Raw genomic sequence first — 18669 nt, forward strand, 5'->3', positions numbered from 1 at the left:
GCTGTCTGAAAAAAAAAATCAATCAGATACCTTCAGGGCTTAAACTTTCTGTACATCAGACATGATATACATTAGAACGTTTTGTCATGAAAAAGACCTTTATTCAGATTGAAGTGGGCAAGAAACCATCATGATCATTCAGACCAACATAAATGCTAGTGTTTAAAGTGCTTTTTATTTGCTGGAATCAGGGCCAACTATCTTTTGCTTTTTAAGAAGCAATCCTCAGAGGGGAAAATGAAAAGAGTAAACCATCCCACAAAGTTCTTTCAGAAAAGATCTCCAGATTCAAAGGAAGGCAGTACTGGTTGTTGGCACTGCTTGCTGGGCTGAAGTCCATGGAATGAAGATGCCATGGTTCATACGCACTGGCATATTTAAAACAGGCCGACATCACAGCCCTGTAGTTGAAGTATCCTATAGCTTAAAAGCAAGTCAGGAACAGAGATGTTTAAAACATTAAAAGCAAGGCCAAAGGAGTCATCATATGAAAGCACGGCGACTATCAATTGGGCGGCCTCGGGTGGCTCTTCCTGGAAGTGTGGGATTGGGATCTTGAAATGGTACAAAAGGGTCAAAGTGTGGCCCATGAGGAGGATACTGACTGGGAAGTTCTATGGAGGCTGGAAAGAGGGAATGGATTGGATCGCCAATGTATGGAGGCATTGGCCTTTCCTCAAATTCACCACCAATGATCACTGGGGGATAAAGAGGGTCAGGAGGAAAAGGATTGGGATACAATGGGTTGGGATGAAGAGGTATGGGGAGAGGAGGAGGAGGCAGAAACATCATGTGCCTCCACTTCAGAGCATCCTTCTTCTGCTTCCATTTTTTCTTGTACAGCTGGAGAAAGGGAAAGAAACAACAAAAAGCTTAGCCTAGACTGAGAACCTAAAGGGGAGAGCACCCTAGAACATTCCTCCCAACATCCACAGTATTTAGGATTAGTTATTACTCAAAAGTATCAGCAGTCTCCACATAATCTCTCCAAATAAAATAAGAGTTATCTTTTGAACCACTCCACAGTTTAGAGGAAGATGTCCAATTGGGCAGATATCATTTGAGAGCCTTATTCCTTTATTTAATGCAATAAATTTACTTGACATACACAATTCTAGACCAAATTCAGCTGTGCTTAGCTATGTGAATATTGTATGGACTGGCATTAAGGGGAATGCCAATGTTTAACACCTTTTAACTAAAATCAGAGCAACTACTTACTGTATCAACTACAGTTCCTGCTACCTTAAAATCTAACCTACACAACTCTACCTTTCTAGACTGCTCTTTAAACATATTTTCTGGAAGAAACATAAACATACCTCCTTCCAATCTGTGTCTCGAGACCTGGCAACAGGATCTGCAAAGAAGTGGCAGAATTCAGTCTGATACAAGAATCTCATATTGCATCTCTGCACAGCCTGGAAAGGCAAAATCCTGCACTTCATTTAGGAGGTCTGTGCTGACCACAGGACTTCCAAAAAGAATGGACCTCCTAGCAGATACAATACAAAAAAAGCCATCTCCAAAAGAGCTGTCTGATGACTGTCCCCTTATATTCAGTGATGCTGCTGCTCCCTTCTCTAAAGAAAAGCGACATTTAAACTGGCCTATAAGGCTGCTTAAGAAGCCTGGGTTTGAGACCACACCTCTCTCTTCACCTCTAAGCGAGAAGAATAAAGGGCACATATTTAGTCACCTCTAAAATCTCGCAGGTATATGAATCTCCACAAAAGTTGGTCATTTGAGGCAGTGTACAGGTCACGACAAACGGCAGACAAAGAGAGGAGCGAGCGGACATCCAGGAGACGTAAAACCCGGAGTTTCAGCTCCAGTGGAAGGACCACAAGGCCAAACACATCTGGTAAGTTCAAAGCTAAGAGGACACAGAAGAGACATTATTCACAATGCCACAGTAACTGCTTATTATTGTTTATCATCCTGCTAAATGATGATAATAGTAAATGATTAAATGATAAATGATAATAATAAAATAGCAATTATTGTTTATCATCCTGCTAAATTACTCTCAGATAAAAAGGGTGATGTTAAGATAACAGCTACAGAAAATGGTTACCCACAAGTGCAACACCCAGTCCTCATTTTATGCATGACTAATGGACTAGAAAACAGCTTATTTCTTTTTCTAAATGAAGCTGATGGAAAAGTTAAAGCTTCGATAGAGCATGTGTTGGCAAAACAACAAACATTTGGATGTGAAAGCAAAATACAACTTTCGGCTTAAATCAATCCAGCCCTTATCTTCGGTCACTAAAATGCCTGACAGGGGCTGATGGATCACGTGCCTTGTATGTGAAAAGTCCCAGGTTTGATCCATAACGTTGCCAATAGAAGGATTTTGAAAATGGCATTAAGAAAGCCAGTTCAAAGCTCCCTGAAAACTACCAGGATGAACATTATTGGAACAGCTGGATGTAAGAGTACATCAAACTGATTTGTCCTCTAAGAAGGGGACGGACTTAAAAGTGAAAATGCCAATGGTAGTTAGAGATGAAGAACTATCAGTAATCCATAATATTAAGGCACTTCCAGTCCCACTGCTAACATACTCTTCTGAATTTCTGTGGCAAACATGGGCGAGCAAAGGAGTGAATGACACAAGGAACAGTGCCAGTTGCTGACTATATTTCTCAGCATAGCAGAAGGGATTCCTAAGACATCTTTCGCCTTGTTTAGCAAGTGACCATTTCACCAAAGTTACTATGGCTACACAAGTTTCTTCTAAGTTTCTTTCCAAGCTGTAGTTAATTAAATGTAATATAAACTCCAGCATTATTGATTTCTATAGCCAGGTCAAGAAACTTCCCCACAAATTCTGGGAAATGTACTGTTAAATTCTATACAATCCCACAGAAGCATTTGGGATCAAGGAAAAGAGAAGAACTCTTTTCTCTAATATTTTCTTTATGATCACATACCCCTGAAATTAAAAAGATAAAAGCTGCTTTCTGAGACTAAAAAGTCAAAGCTACCCTCTGAGAAGATGGCACAGGAGGAAATCCTCATGGCTGTCCACTACCTGTTCGTTGTTCCACAGTCTCTGAAATAGCTGCTAGAGTTTTTAGACAATCAGTACCTCAATTTCCTTGGCTTAGGAACCAAACTCCAAAAGCAATTACAAAGTGACATTAGCAATGCTCAATATGAAGCAATTCAGCCTGGCCAAAAAATGAAAAGGCAAAGATCAAAGAGAACATTTTATTGCACACTGTATTGTCAAGCCACAGAGGAAACAGCCTCTCCAGCTGGCTCAACAACAGTAGAAGTCTTAGCTCTTTAAAAGAAATATGACTCTTTAGACTTCAAAAGGGATGTATCTGATTTTTATCTATTTAACATTTTCCAAATTAGAAACTGCTGCTCACCAAGCTTGGTAAGTCAAAGTTACAACCAAGACTGTACGAGATAGGAACATATGCACTCATTTGTAAGTACTGGAATATAACTGGAATGAAGAGTAGCTACCAATTGTCTCTGGGAACTACATACTTCCAGCATTGGGGTTCATCCTGACTAATGAGTTGAGATTTGTGTACATGTCCATGCAAACAGCTGCAGGCCTACCGAAGGCCCAAGCAGAAGCACAGAGCAGACAACTAAGGTTGCTAAGAAGGGATGTGGGCCCTCAGCTCAGACAGAGTACTGTACCAAGCTTCGTGCCTAAATTTGGGGAATGATGCATTTAAAAACCAAAAGGCTAGTGGAGAGATCTTAATACTCTGAAATTCTTGAACCCACTCAGAAATTCTTGAATCCGCTCAGCTGCTTTAACCAGTGCATGACAACACTTTTTTTACAAAGCATCTATAGTATGTTTCCTTCAGTGGTTCTCTTACCTTGCCGGGCAGCAGCCAGAAGAGGGTACACCAGCCGATCTTTAAAGAGGCGAGATAGCTTCTGAAGGTCCTTATACACTTCTGCAACATTTGCTTTGGGGAGGAAAAGGTTTAAACAGCTACAAATTACAGAAAACTTGTAAACAGTTGACCAATATATTTTCCCAAAGCGAAATCACCTCAAGTAACTAGACACAAAAGTTCCCTTCTTTACATTGCAAGATGGAGCAGGCAAAGAGAAAAAATAAAATGACATTCATTACTAAACCTATTACACTGTTAAATGAAAATGCCCTAAACAGTTAAGAACTAAGCTTTACAGAAGAAGCCATGCATATAAACGATGTTACACTCAATCTTCAGGTTTTCCAAGCTGTGGCTCCCTCTCCTGGTTAATTAGATGAGATCAGACCACACACACTAGCCAACTGGCTTTCGGGAGAAACAAAACCTGGCCGGACAGCTAGAGAAGATCAGGGCTCCACCCACCAGTACCTGGGGTCTGACTGCCACTTAATTCAAGGGTTCCACTTGTATACAAATGTAGGCATTCTTCTTTGTGCACTCTAATTCTTGTTTGAAAATAAAATGGTATACTTATACATGTGCTAACAAATAATCCAGTCCACATAGAATATTAAAATAGCAATTAGTATTACACGAACAAGCCAGACTGTCCAAATAACATGTCAGGGGGTCAGCAGTCCCCACTCCTCCTCCCAACAGCCAGGAAGAAAAACAAAATGGAACATTCTCTCTGGCTGGTTTGTCACTTGTGAATCAGGAACTGTAATTTAAAAGCAACTCTAAACAATTACCAAATAAATGAACCCGAACCAACCTCTTTCTCAATTCTTAAGCAAACCAGAGTTATTTTTTTATCTCTACCAAAACCCAAGAGAGGACATCTACTAGAAGGGGTTTACTCCCCTTCTAGTCTGTATAGGAGAAGGAAAAGGGAAGTGGTTGATTTTTGTTTATTCATGTAACGTTAAATTGGCATTTACTGTTAGATGTGAACAACTTAAATACAGTGGTGCCTCGCATAGCGAGGTTAATCCGTTCCGGATAAACCTTCGCTATGCTGAAGCATCGTTAAACGGTACAGAAAAGCCCATTAGAACGCATTAAACATGGTTTAATGCGTTCCAAATGGGCCAAATACTCACCGTTTAACGAAGCTTCGTAATGGCCGGCAGCCATTTTCGCGCCCTCGCCTCGCTTAACGAGGGCGCGAAAACGCTGCGGGCGGCCATTTTAGGCCATTTCCCGGCTTCCGGCGGCCATTTTGGCCACCGAACAGCTGATCGGCGGGGGTCGTTTTGCGAAGATCGGTAAGCGAAACGCTTACCGGTCTTCGCAAAGCGAATTTTTCCCTATGGGAAAAACGTTGTGCGATCGCATTAGCGATCCGAAAAAACGGATCGCTATGCGATTTAATCGTTATACGGTGCGCTCGTTAAGCGAGGCACCACTGTATATTTTGGTGCATATGCATATATTCTCTGATAACTCATGGAAGCAGGGATCAAAACTAATAAACACACATTTGTCCACTATTTTGACATAGAAAATGAAGACTGAAGAGGCGTATTGAGTTTGATCTGTAAACTCTTATTTCTGCAATTATATTAACAAATCTTGGTATCTGAAATCATTGCCCAGCTATACGGTTGTGCATTTCTCCTTTCCCCACTTCTTTATCCTCTCCTACATGATGCTGTCATCATGGCTTTTATAACTTTGGAGGCAACTGCTCTAAAGAATGGCATGTTGCATCCAAATCAGTCTTCAAGACAATTCAGCCAGGAACCAGTTCTTTAGCCACTTTAAACAGTGTTATTATAAAAAGGAAACCTGCCACTATATGAAGATAGTCCATAATATTCTGAGACAGATCTTCTAGCAAAACCAGTTGCCAGCTCCTCTGATAGCACAAAAGGAAAGCATGATCAGAACAACCTCTGCCAAGACAGTTTATTATTCAGATCTTTTCCAGCCTAGTCACCAAAATTACAATTTGACTGGTAATATTTTCATTACAGAATGATAAGACTGTACTAGTTCTCCAGCTTTTAGGTCACTCTCAAGGAGAATTTGTGGAGACTTTTGTGGAGACAGTATTTTCTTTCTGTGATATGTTTTAAGACGTTCCAAGTACAGTGTTTCTGACAATTTGAAGCACTGATTAAAAAATGGTAGGATGCAGTTACAAAAGCTGAAAATGTTTGTTTTCCTGTGCTTCCGCAGGCATCACTCACTATCCTCTCAGCTCCATTATTCAATAACTGAAATTAATACTATACTGATTTAGTAATGATATCTTTGTGTGTTTTTTCACTGAAAACCCCTTTAAGAAAAAAATTACCTGAATTCTGAAAGGAAATGAAAGATGCTGGCAGAAGCTGCAGCCTCTTCACACTTTTGATATCACCAACGATTTTTAACATTGCTGCAAATACAAAAGATTACACTGAGAAAACCTAATGAAAAATTCCGAGAATCTCTTGTTACTCTTGGTAACAGTCCATATTCTATGTTATATTGTTGCCCTCTCTTATTTTTCTATTATCTCCGATTGACAATGTCGACCTCACAGACATCACACCATTGAGATATGCCGTTTTAAAGGGAAGTTTTACAAGGAAGACACTCTGACCTACCAAATGCCAGGGCCATATGGAGTGAGTGAACAGTATAGTACTGTAACAGTAAAATATATGCAAGGGCTATTCAAACTCAATCTGTGTGGATTCTGTTTGAATTTTTTTTTAAAAAAAGTATTCTACATTTTCAGGTATGTGAGTAGCAAAAGACAAACAAAAGACATAGTGGCACAACTCCACAATGGAAATGGAAAAATAATAATGGGGGGGCGGGGAAGGTAGAGGAGCTCAATTCCTATTTTAGTTCAATCTTTTCCCACAAGACAGACTATGAACTTCCAAACAAATTGGAAGTGCAAGGGTGGAGGGGGGGACAGGATTGCAGCTGGAAATAGATACACAAATAGTCAAGGAATATTACCACCTTGAACAAGTTCAAATCTCCAGGCCCGCATGAACTGCATCCAAGAGTACTGAAGGAACTGGCTGAAGAACTCTCAGAACCGCTATCCATAATTTTCTTGAAAGGATGGGAAACGGGTGAGGTGCCAGAGAATTGGAGGAGGGCCAATGCTGTCCCTATCTTCAAAAAGGGCAAAGAAGAGGAACCTGGGAACTACAGGCCAGTCAGCCTGAACTCAATCCCAGGCCAAGTTCTGGAACACATCTTAAAGCGGACATTGTGCAAGCACCTAGAAAACAATGCCGTAGTAACTAGAAGCCAACACGGATTTGTCAAGACCAAATCCCACCAAACTAATTTGATCTCATTTTTTGATCAGGTCACCTCCCTGATAGACAGAGGGAATGCTGTAGATGTAGTATACCTTTGACTTCAGCAAAACTTTTGACAAAATGCCCCATGATATCCTGATTAACAAGCGAACTAGGTGTGGGCTGGATAGATCAAGTGTCAGGTGGATACACAATTGGCTACAGAATCATACTCAGAGGGTGATGATTAATGGGTCCTTCTCTAACTGTGGGAGGAGGTAATAAAGTGGGGTACCCCAAGGTTTAGTCCTGGGCCTGATGCTCTTCAATATTTTTATTAATGACTTGGATGAGGGAGTGCAGGGAATGTTTGTCACATTTGCAGATGATACCAAATTGGGAGGAATAGCTAATGCCCTAGAAGACAGAAACAAAATTCAAAATGATCTTGATTGGATGGAGCACTGGGCCAAAAGCAACAGAATGAAATTCAACAGGGATAAGTGCAAAGTACTGCACCTCAGAAAAAGAAACCAATTGCATAGCTACAAGATGAGGGATACCTGGCTCAGCAAAACTACGAGCAAGAAGGATCTTGGAATTGTCGTAGATCACAAGCTAAATATGAGCCAATAATGTGATATGGCTGCAAAAATGGCAAATACTATTTTAGGCTGCATTAATAGAAGTATAGTTTCAAATCCCACAAGGTGCTACTGGAAAATCCAACAATCTCAAGAAGCCAAGGGAGAAGATCAAAGACAGAGTAAGCAGTCAGGGAGGACAAGATGGATGACACCAGGAGCTTGCATAGCAGAAGGAACAAATGAAACAAAGAAAGAACATTTCCACTGGGTTCCAAACAATCGGGGCCCTTTTACAGCTTCAAAATCCCTACCCATACCCACATGTTCTGATCTGGTGCTGACAGCAGTCCTTGTAACAGCACTGGATGCTCTAGAGACTTCAGCCAAAAAAGAAAAAAAAAGAAAAAAAAAGGAAATTCCCAAGGTTAGGCACCGAGAACAAGTGTGCTAACTTGAAGTAGTCGCCACCACTTGGACAAATTAACACGGCAATTTTTTTTTTTAATTTAAAATCCCCAATTACAAAATAATTTTATTGCTTGTTTTTTTAAAAATGAAAACGAAACCATTCAAAAGGATGCTCATTAAAAGGAATTATTTAGCTTGTTTCATAGCTTGGGTGAGGTGGGGAGTTGCTGGCAAAGATGACAGAAATCCAGTCATCAAGCAAGATAAAATCCAAGGCATTCACACCACAAAGTAAAACACCTTAGCTTCATTTCTAAGCCTAAAGGAATTACTGCCTCAGCATGAGACCAAGGAAACAAGGGTAGCTCATTTCAGACTTTTTCAAAAACCAAAAGTGTGAAGTCAGTTTTCAAGTGGAGCAGTTATGTAACGTCCTTACCATTGACAACAATAAGGTCCCCCAAAGGCACACATGTAAGGGCAGCAAAGCCATTTTCACAGAGGGGATGTGTATATTGCAGCTTATAAATTCCTTTGTTCCTCCACTTCTCAGGCATTAAAGTTGACTTGGCTTCTGTACCCTAAATATAAAGGGAAAGTTACAACAATCTATCCATCTTCTTCAATAGTCAACATTTCATAAATGAGAAACTGACAAAACCTTTTTTTCTGCATGCTTGAATAACTATCTGTTGACAGCACACAATGTGGAGTAATTTACCATACAATACATCTCAGTCAGAGAGACCATTGTTTGAAGATGGCTTTTAAACTGTGGTGTCAAGAGAATACAGCATTGACTGCTATTGTAATCTATAAACATGAAACATAAACTAAGAGGGAATCGCTCCAGGTGGGAGAAAGCATGTGTGTGTTCACATGAACATCTCCTGATCTGCAACTGAATAGCTTATGTGTTTCTAGAACTAACTTTGCATCAGATCTGGAGGAACAGCCTAAGAAAGATGTTTGAAAACTTTAGTAGCAAAGAAAGCTAGTTTTTTTTCCTTACTTGAGGTACATATCCAGTCTCCATCATGATAAGGTGGATAACAACTATCAAAGCATCACTGGCACTGGCACACTCTGCAGAGTGGTAAAGCGTCTCAAGCGAGTGTGGCACCTGCCCATCTGTAGCTTCACAGCAAAGCATTGGCTCCGAAGGGTAAGAACCCACAGCTTCTTGAAGGTCAGTCTCTGAAGCAAACTCTTGGCTGGATCCTGCCTTGAAAGGTCAGCAACAGAAACAAATGAGCATTTAAAAGGTAATACTTAGTTGTAAAAACTAATAAAGAGAAAACTGGGGAAAAAAACACTGCCTTTCTGCAAGAAGTTAGTCACTTTGAAAGGACTTTAAGCAATTCCAAGTTTCTCCTTAGTTAATTTCTATACAAGGCAGATTATTTAGAAATCATCATATGGCTTCTGCTCCTGAGGACTTACCGTACTGTCACTCATCTGAACATCACCTTGGACTGTATGGTCTATTATGTGTCCATTGTGTGTTCCATTATCTGGATTCCTGGATTGACTCTGATATGCAGCTGAAGTTGATGGTTCATGATTATTCTGTGGCTGAGTAGATGAGCAAGGTGAGCATAATCTCCGTGCTGCATCAGCATCTTCCAATACCAAATGTATCAAGTCTCCTGAGACAATCCCAAACGATGCTAGGGTTTCTTGATCTCCAACAAGGAAGTCTTTGTTGTTCAAGGTTATTGCAAACTTGGAATCAGAACTGTAGTTAAAGCAAAGTTAAATACAAAAGGTACATGGCTGTTTTGAGGCAGGCACTGAATCTAACGACTAAGCAATGTCTCTGTACACACAACTCTACATTCACACTATAAATTACAATGTCAACGTGCAGTACAGTATAAAAGTAAGGCCAATTCCCAGTAATTACTTCCCTTTCTTCTGTATTTGTTATGCCTCCATTAGCTGTTTGCAAGCCCACACATAATTGGAAACATTTTACATAGATCATGGAAGAGGTCTTACAGACTTAAGTATAAGATTTTTTTTAGTTAATTTTCTCAGGCAGACTTAGATGTCCACCCAAATCATGATTAAGAACTGGAGTGGAACTCATATGGTTCATAGGCCACATGCGGCCTGCCAAAGCTCCCATGAGAAAATTGTTCAGCTTAGAAATGTACAGTCATGCTCCAGAACCCTCTGAAGTCTTGGCTGTCAATTAATTTCAGGGCCCCCAACATTAGGACCCAAATTAGTCTTTTTTAAAAAACTGGAAGTTACCCAATTAAAGGTGGGTGCCATCTGCCCAATTTGGTTTAGAAAAGGAGCAGCTGTGAGCCTCAGGTTCATGCCTCCTCCAAATGCAAAGGAGAAGCAACACTTTCAGTGTAGGGCACATTAGTGTTCTCCTTTGACTGGCATTCACATTTTTCGTAGCAGTTTGTTTCAAAAGGAAAACAGAACATATCTTTCTCCTTCTGTTACATGCAAAGGAGGAGATTAAACAAGAGTGAGATCAGTTGAACCTGAAAATGTATAGGTCAACATAATTTGAACTTGCCCTCCTTATAGAAGTATGATCATCACAATACCATATCTGAAACACATTGAAAATTGGATTTATGAAAATATCTTTGGAGGCAGCTAAACTATTAGTTGCGAAACGCCAAACTAGAACTCATCTACAATATGCATTTTGGTTAATTTAGATACGGATTGTAGAAAACTCATAATGCTTTTATTGATTTAAGTTGCTGAATTAGTTTTGTACATGATACTAGAAATAGAATCCAAGTAATGATGTCTGTTTTTTTAAATGCAATAATTCAGTGATAAAATACATTTTCACTCTCCAAAATATAGCAAAGAGCTATAGCAACCAAGTAATTTTATAACCAGAGTATCTCTCCATCACCAGGAGTTACACATGACATATCCACCCAGAGACCTTCGGGTAGTGTGGGCGGCATATAAGTTAAAATAAATAAATAAAATCCTCCAAAATGTTGTGCTGTAACTATGATTATGATGAAAAATTGTTCTTACTCTCAAGAATTCACAATTATAAGGCCCTCCCCATACAAGTTTCTCCGTGACGAATTGCAGAGCATCTTTAAAGGTATCTGAGACCCTTAAGTATACAGCTTTTTTCTAGTTTCTGCTTTTTAAAATTGTATCAAGGCCAAAGAAACTTTAATTGTCATTTAGAATTCATAAGCCTTTACAAGAAGATTGTAGAAGATTGCATTGATTTTTTCACTTATTATTGAATTTCATTTCATCGGACAGGAGATAGCTTTGCAAGGGGCTAGATATTATATTTTTGTTATCACTAAAAGCACTTACTTTTATTCTATTCCTGTCTATTGTCACAACCATTTTTTTAAAAGTCAGGTGGTTGATTACATTTTATCCATGTTATGAGGAAAAAAATAAATTCATGATGGAACTGCCCTGGCATACCTGGCACTAACAGACATTTTTCAATAAATAATGCAAAGATTATTTGTTTTAGCATGTTGGAAGTCTTGTTAAATAATCATCTTCACTTCTCTTTCAGCTACGATCATTCAGTAAGTGAAACTGAATGTGGAATCTCCTATTCTTGTTTTTAAGTTTCATTGTATGCTTGAAAGTCAAAAGCCCAGATGTCAGGTCCATTCTGATTAATGGAAAGTGATCCACACAAAAATATCCCAAGGTCTTTAAAGTAAAAAGCCACTAGATGCAGAAACAGAAACCCAAAGTAATTGCTTAGAGAGTTGTTTTATATTTAACTTTGGACACAAAGAGGCTGAATGCTACTTAGTTCACAATTTTTTCTTAATCCTCTATACATTTTTTCTGCATTTATGCTTTACACTTCCAGCAGATTTTGTGTCCTAGAATATAAGCTTTTCCGACAAACCTGTATCTACAGAAATCCTAAATTAGGACCCTTTGGGAGAAAACCGTGTCATTCTGAATGCACTCACGTTCCCCACTATTTGAGAGCCAAGAAAGAACACTGCCGATACTACAGATGCCATTAGTATACCAGACATCATCATAGTTATTGCCCCTCAACATTTTCCATGGTTGCTCTGAAATGTTGATGGCTACAAGCTATTTACATGGGAATCAATGTTGGCCAGCAAACAGAGTTTTAAAATAAATCAACAGATTGCAAAAGGGCAATTCCTCTTCACTCATTTTGTTCCCTAAAATTAGCAAAGTCACACTCTTGGTGTCAAAATATTTGTTTTTAATAAGATGTTTGGGTTTTTAAAAATGGTTATTTTTGTCTTATGTTTTACTGGACTGGATTCTTTCTTGCACTACAATATTCCTCGAACGTTTCTTTTGGGAAATACAGAGTATAAGCCGCCTAGAGTGATCCATTGGTCCAGATAGGCGGGGTACAAATCAAATCAAATAAATAAATAAATAAGACTTGGCAGGGGTGTGTGGGGGCAAAGCCAGAGGTGATTTGTCTTCGACCCTCCTCCCCCAACTGAATTATCTTACAAAGAAAGCTGTTTATCTCCTTCCCTTCCAGAGTTCACTCCGCCTCATGACCAATCCACACAGCCACTCTCTTTCCCACCCCCTCCTCGTCCCCGTTCAATTCACACGTTACCTGTAGCCCCAACCAGGCAAGAGGGTCTGACCAAGGTGCGCGCGCAGGTCCCCCAAAGTCGGCTCCGCCTCCCGCAACTCCAGCGCCGCCGTTTGCTTCTGCACGCGTACCCGGAGCTTCATCGCGCCCCGTCCGCCCCCTCCTTCCTCACAGAGGAACCGAGGAGCCCCCTCAGCTAAAAAGGGGGGGGGAGAGGCAAGCACGCCGGCGCGGTTCTGTTGTTGTTCTCCTCGCTTTGGGCTGGCGAAGCACCGCCCCCTTTTCCCCCCACGCCCCCGAGATGGTATGAACTCCCCCCACCCCCAGCCCACGTAATCACTGTCTATCAAGCAGTCGGTCGAATCCGGCAATCACCGACGCCTCTATGATTCCTTTACCCTTCTCCCCCCCTCCCCTCCTCGCACACAAGAGAAGTTAATTCCCGATCGATAACTTCCGCCCTCTGGCGCCCTTTTCCAAAATGCGCGTGCGCGTCCCTTGGCTCTATGACGCACTTGGCTATGTTAAAAACTTAGGCCCCGCGTGTCACGTGAACAGTCATTTGCTTTCCGCCTCCCCGGGAGGCGGCGCTGGGATTAATGCCGGCTGTCATTTGAAAAGCGCGGGAATTTTTGGAATGGGCGTTCTGAAGCCCTCTTCTGAAGCGAACTTTTTTTTCCCCCTTTTTCTTTTTTGTAAATATTTTAATATATTAGTAAGCGTTAGTCAACTGCGGCATCGAAGAAGTTGCCGATGCAAAGCTTATTTACCTGATGGTTTTGCGACGATATCCCCAGGGGAGAACTAGCTCAAGATTTTCAGGGGGGAGGCGGGGCATTTTTTCGGCAATTAAAGGGAAGCTCCCCAGACCGACGGCCATGGTGCTTATGTTCAAGTAAAATGCATAATATGGACAGACAGTGCTCCTTTCACGGGGCTCTGTTTGGGACCTCAAGGTGGGTCTCATAGTTTAACACAAGAATTTCAGAAGACAGCTTCCAATAAAAAAGATTACTGAAAATTCATCAAGAAGGCTGGTTCTATTTTGTGTGGCCTGAGTTGGGGCAAAGGACGTGTGTATCAAGCTATGGCTGAAGCCATGATGCCAGAAGCTATGCAAGCAATTAAATACAGTAACTGAGAATTTGCTGTCCTTTCATTACACTGAAGGAGCAAAATTCCACTTCACCTAGGCATAACAAATTCAAGAACATTTCCTCAGTGACTAGGTAATTAATTCTCATCTTGTGATTAAGTACTGTATACTGTAATGTGCTTTCCAACAATGAAATGTAACTTATTTTTCTCTCCACTGAAAGTATGGAAAGACAATTGGCAGTTTGGACAGCAGTGTTCTGGAAGGATTAACACATTTCACTGTCTGATACACTCATAGTTTCAGTTCTTCGCTTCAGTGAATAATGTGTTGGGCAGGCCTTGTTCAGGGAGTCATGGCAAACCCCAGACTTTACTGTCATACGCTCTGCATGGCTCTGCCTTTGAAGTGTGTTCAAAAACAGTGCAGCCAGACTGTTGATCAAGGCCAGTTACAAAAAGCAAACATGTGAATCCCCTCGTACAGTGGCCCCCAACTTTTTTGACACCGTGGACTGGTTTAGCGTGCATGTGGGGGTTATGTCTGTGGGGGGGGAAGCATGTGGGGGGGCCTGCATGCAGGGGGTGTGCATGGGCATCTGTGCGTGCATGTGGGGGGGTGTCTGTGCATCTGTAGGGCGTGTGTACGTCCATGCGTGTAAACTTGTTGCCTGACAATCAACCAGTTAAACTAGCTTTGGAAAATAGTGAAACTAATTAAGAGAGATTTTACAGCATTTAATGTACACATTAATCAATTTCAAAAGAACTATAAGAATTTTTTTAAAAAAGTCTAATGTTGATCCTTAAAATCATTGTTTATTTTTAGAAATGTGAAGTGCCTTTGCTATTGGTAATTGTATTTTATGGCTTGTTGGGACAACCAGTAGAATACAGAGCTGGAATATTGTTTCTCATTGGTATACAATTCTATACATGTCAACTCAGAATTAATTTCTAAAGAAGTGGCAGTATTAGTCTGTTTCAGCATATCGGCAAAAGTCAAGGGGGAAAAAGAAGACGGCAAAAGTCAAGGGGAAAAAAGAAGACGGCAAAAGTCAAGGGGAAAAAAGAAGACGGGGGAAGGTAAAATACTGTATTGTAGAACTCATTATATTTGTCAGTCTTTAAAGTGCTACAGTATTTTGCCCTTTTTGTTCCTTTGTTTTCTTTTTGTCCTCTACTTATGCCAACATACCCAGAAGCCATTTTAAACTTAGTGCAATTCATCTCCATGTGTGGCTTGTAATAGACTTGATAGCACATAATTATTATATTAAGTGTGGATAGGATTACAGCCTTAAATTGTTCTCTTGTATTTTGTTGTTTACTTAAAGAAACTCCTCTCAAGTACAAGAGGGTATAAATATAATTATTTTTATTTGTTTTATCTTTGTTTAGAGTCATACTGAGAATCTGACCTGGCTCCAATTCAAAGCAATACTTGAAGTATACTTGAAGCAATTGATTGATGGTTCTGCAAAGATTAGCTCATTAATCAGTTGTCCTGTTCTCTGGGACAACAGTGGGAAAGCAATGGGCAAATACAAAATGGACTGACTCCCAGGAAGCACAGACTTGAGTTTACAAGAGCAGAGCAGGATAGTTGAGGTCAGGACACTTTGGAGATGGCTCATTCATTGTGTTGTTAATGGCACATAACAACAACAAACTAATAAGATCCTGATTTCAAGATATCATTCATTATTTTAATTATCTGCATACATTTCTGGGAATAGTAAGCAAAACAGGTTTTTGTCCTGAAACAGGTCTCTTATTTGGAAAAATATCTGTCCTTTTTCTTGCAAAACCCAGTAATCCCACCAGTCATTGCTAAGACTCTTTGCCTGGTTCTGATATTTTGGCAATCATTGAACCAAACCAATATTTTGCATAATCCGGGCTCTTGATAAGACATAGCCACATGACATAATGAGCCAGGTAACAGTAGGAAGCCTCAAGCCTGGCTTATTGGTTATGAATAGACTGTAGCTAAAGAATCTTTGGAGCTTTGCGATGTGTGTTGTCAGAAAATAGATGCTTTATCTTCTCTAGTTTATTCCTCTCTCAACATACCAAAGAAACAAGAACCAACTCTGAGAATTAGATATTTTAATGTTTTATATTTTTGTTTTGTAGCATGCTTTAATTCTCTTGTACCCCACCTCAGGAAAAGTGGGGATGGAAATTTATAAATAAAAATAATGACTAATTTTCTGGAAAGAAAAATTATTCAGTCAGTAATGCCCCCAGAAATCATTTATAACATAACAGAAAAATAAGCAGTGATACAGCATTGAAGTAGCCACCATCAGTCAGAGAGCTTGAGAATGAAAAAAGGAAAAAACAGCACTTGTATGAATAATAAATGTTAGCAGCAGCAGCATCCTAATTGTTAAGTACCTTTAATGAAAAGTTCCCCTCATCACTTGTCACCTGCCTTACCTCCAAAGGAGGAGAAAGATTTCAGATGTTGGTCTTTGTGAAGACATCAGCATCATCTTTGAGCCAACCAGTTTGCCACAGATCTGTGTGTTTGAATCGAATTTGCAGATGACACTAAACTAGGATAGGTAGCTAATACTCCAAAAGACAGAATCAGGATTCAAGATGACGTAAACAGATTGACGAACTGGGCCAAAACAAAATGGGTTTCAACATGGAAAAATCTAGAATTGTACATTTAGGTAAGAAAAACCAGCTTGATAAATAGAATATGGGCGACAGCTGGCATGGCATTATACATATGAAAATTATGGGGGGTGGGTGTTCCTAGGAGACCACAGTCTTAACATAAGTCAACACTGTCATGTGGCAGCAAAGAAAACAAATGCAATATAGTACTCAGTTGAGTCAATGGATTTTTGGTATCACCTGACAGGACAAAGTTCCAAATAGAGTAGTCCTAGAACGAGCTGGAACTTTTAGCATGTATACATTATTGAAACAGCGCCGTCTACGTTGGCTTGGGCATGTCATGAGAATGGCTGATGGTCAGATTCCAAAAGATTTCCTGTATGGAGAATTAGTGCAGGGAAACCGCCCCAGAGGGAGACCACAGCTGCAATACAAGGACATCTGCAAGAGGGATCTGAAGGCCTTAGGAATGGACCTCAACAGATGGGAAACCTTGACGTCTGAGCATTCAGCCTGGAGGCAGGTGGTGCATCATGGCCTCTCCCAATTTGAAGAGACACTTGTACAGCAGGCTGAGATAAAGAGGCACTCCCAAAACAAGCAAAACCAGGGAGTTGGACAGGGGACAGATTGTATTTGTCTTCAATGTGAAAGAGATTGTCACTCTCGAATTGGCCTTCTCAGCCACACTAGACACTGTTCCAAGACCTCCATACAGAGCACGTTACCATAGTCTTTCGAGACTGAAGGATGCCTACATGGAAGTCAACAGAAGCACTGATAGAATCCTGTTACTTGGGGTAGTAAGTCACACTAAAGTAGGCCCACTGAATCAATGGGGATTTGGTGAGTTAACTTCTGCATAAGCTACATTAATGTAAATAAACCAACTCTGGTTGCAACTTCTGACACTAAAGTAAGTCACAACTAGAGTAGGCCCATTTGAATCAATGGAACTAATGTAGGAGCTGACACTCACTAAACGCCCACTGATTCAGTGGGCCTATTCTAGTGTACTTTACTACTCTAAGCAACAGGATTTCAGCCAGTGTGTCCAGGCCACTCTTTTTTACTTCTACCTTTTAGCTTACCATGTCCAGTTCTGTGCATCACAGTTAAAGAAGGATATTGACAAGCTGGAATGCATTCTGAGGAACAAATCAGAATGATAAAAGCCCTATGAGGAATAGCAGAGGGAGCTAGGTTGTGTTTAGCCAGAGGACGAAAAGATTGGAAGGCATTATTATGACAGCCATCTTCAAATATTTTAAAGGATGTCATACAGATGATGAAACAAGCTTGTTTTCTATAGCTCTAGAAGGTAGGACCTAAATTAATGGCTTCAAATTACAAGAAATTTCAACTAAATATTAGGAGAAATTTCTTGACTATAAGAGCTGTTTGACAGTAGAATGGACTGCCTTAAAATATTATTTATAGATAGATAGATAGATAGATAGATAGATAGATAGATAGATAGATAGATAGATAGATAGATAGATAGATAGATAGATAGATAGATAGATAGATAGATAGATAGATAGATAGATAGATAGATAGATAGATAGATAGATAAAAAGGTGGTAGACTATTGGAGGTTTTTAAACAGAGATTAGATGTCAGTATGTCAGATATGTCTTATGGATTTCCTGCTTTGGTGCAAGTTGGACTTGATGTCCTTTCCAACTCTACAGTTCTAATTCTGTGTTTTGCCCCAAATATATTGAAAGAGGGATTGAACATCTGTGTTTTTACAAGCAAAGTGAATATGTTTGGAAGTTACAAAGATCACTTCCTGCTATACATATGTCTCCACACACACCTCTTCTGAGCACTTTTCTTCTAGTTGAACCAGAATACTGCTAGTAGTTCACCACAACTCATGATTTTGTTTTCCCTGAGGAAATAGTCCGTGAGGAGATCAGATATTGACTGGGGAAGGTTTCAGCCCTTCTCACTTGCCTATCCAATTTTGGTATTGCCAGCTCATTTTTATGTGATGGAGAAATCAGATCCTGCTTAGACGTGGATCTACTGCTATCACTATCACTTAATATGACCTTTAAACCAATAATATTCTTTTTCAGAGTTAAAGACATATTTTAGTGCTTTTTAGACCTTAAGGCAATTATGGCTTTCTCTCTTGTGTTTTTATCTTGGTTTTAAGATGCTGTTTAACTTGCTTTTAA

At 40.0% G+C, this 18669-nt stretch overlaps 2 protein-coding genes across 2 annotated transcripts in view; one reads left to right on the top strand and one right to left on the bottom strand.

Annotated features, from left to right (window-relative positions):
- Positions 1-79: 79 nt before the first annotated feature.
- Positions 80-13024, bottom strand: FBXO7 (F-box protein 7). The gene is made up of 9 exons (XM_020803659.3): positions 12770-13024; positions 9616-9910; positions 9185-9397; positions 8612-8753; positions 6226-6309; positions 3858-3950; positions 1700-1876; positions 1323-1360; positions 80-843 (listed from the first exon to the last, which is right to left on the bottom strand). The coding sequence occupies exons 1-9, from the start codon at positions 12889-12891 to the stop codon at positions 484-486; spliced, it is 1524 nt and encodes a 507-aa protein (XP_020659318.3). The 5' UTR covers positions 12892-13024; the 3' UTR covers positions 80-483.
- A 63-nt stretch (positions 13025-13087) lies between these two features.
- Positions 13088-18669, top strand: part of BPIFC (BPI fold containing family C) — a 32814-nt gene continuing 27232 nt past the window's right edge. The window contains exons 1-2 of the mRNA XM_078376202.1: positions 13088-13977; positions 14822-14929. The gene's annotated coding sequence lies outside the window, so the exon portion shown is untranslated. The remainder of the gene's footprint in view (positions 13978-14821; positions 14930-18669) is intronic.

The sequence above is a fragment of the Pogona vitticeps genome, chromosome 5 (genome assembly GCF_051106095.1).
Source record: "Pogona vitticeps strain Pit_001003342236 chromosome 5, PviZW2.1, whole genome shotgun sequence".
NCBI classification, from domain to species: domain Eukaryota; kingdom Metazoa; phylum Chordata; class Lepidosauria; order Squamata; family Agamidae; genus Pogona; species Pogona vitticeps.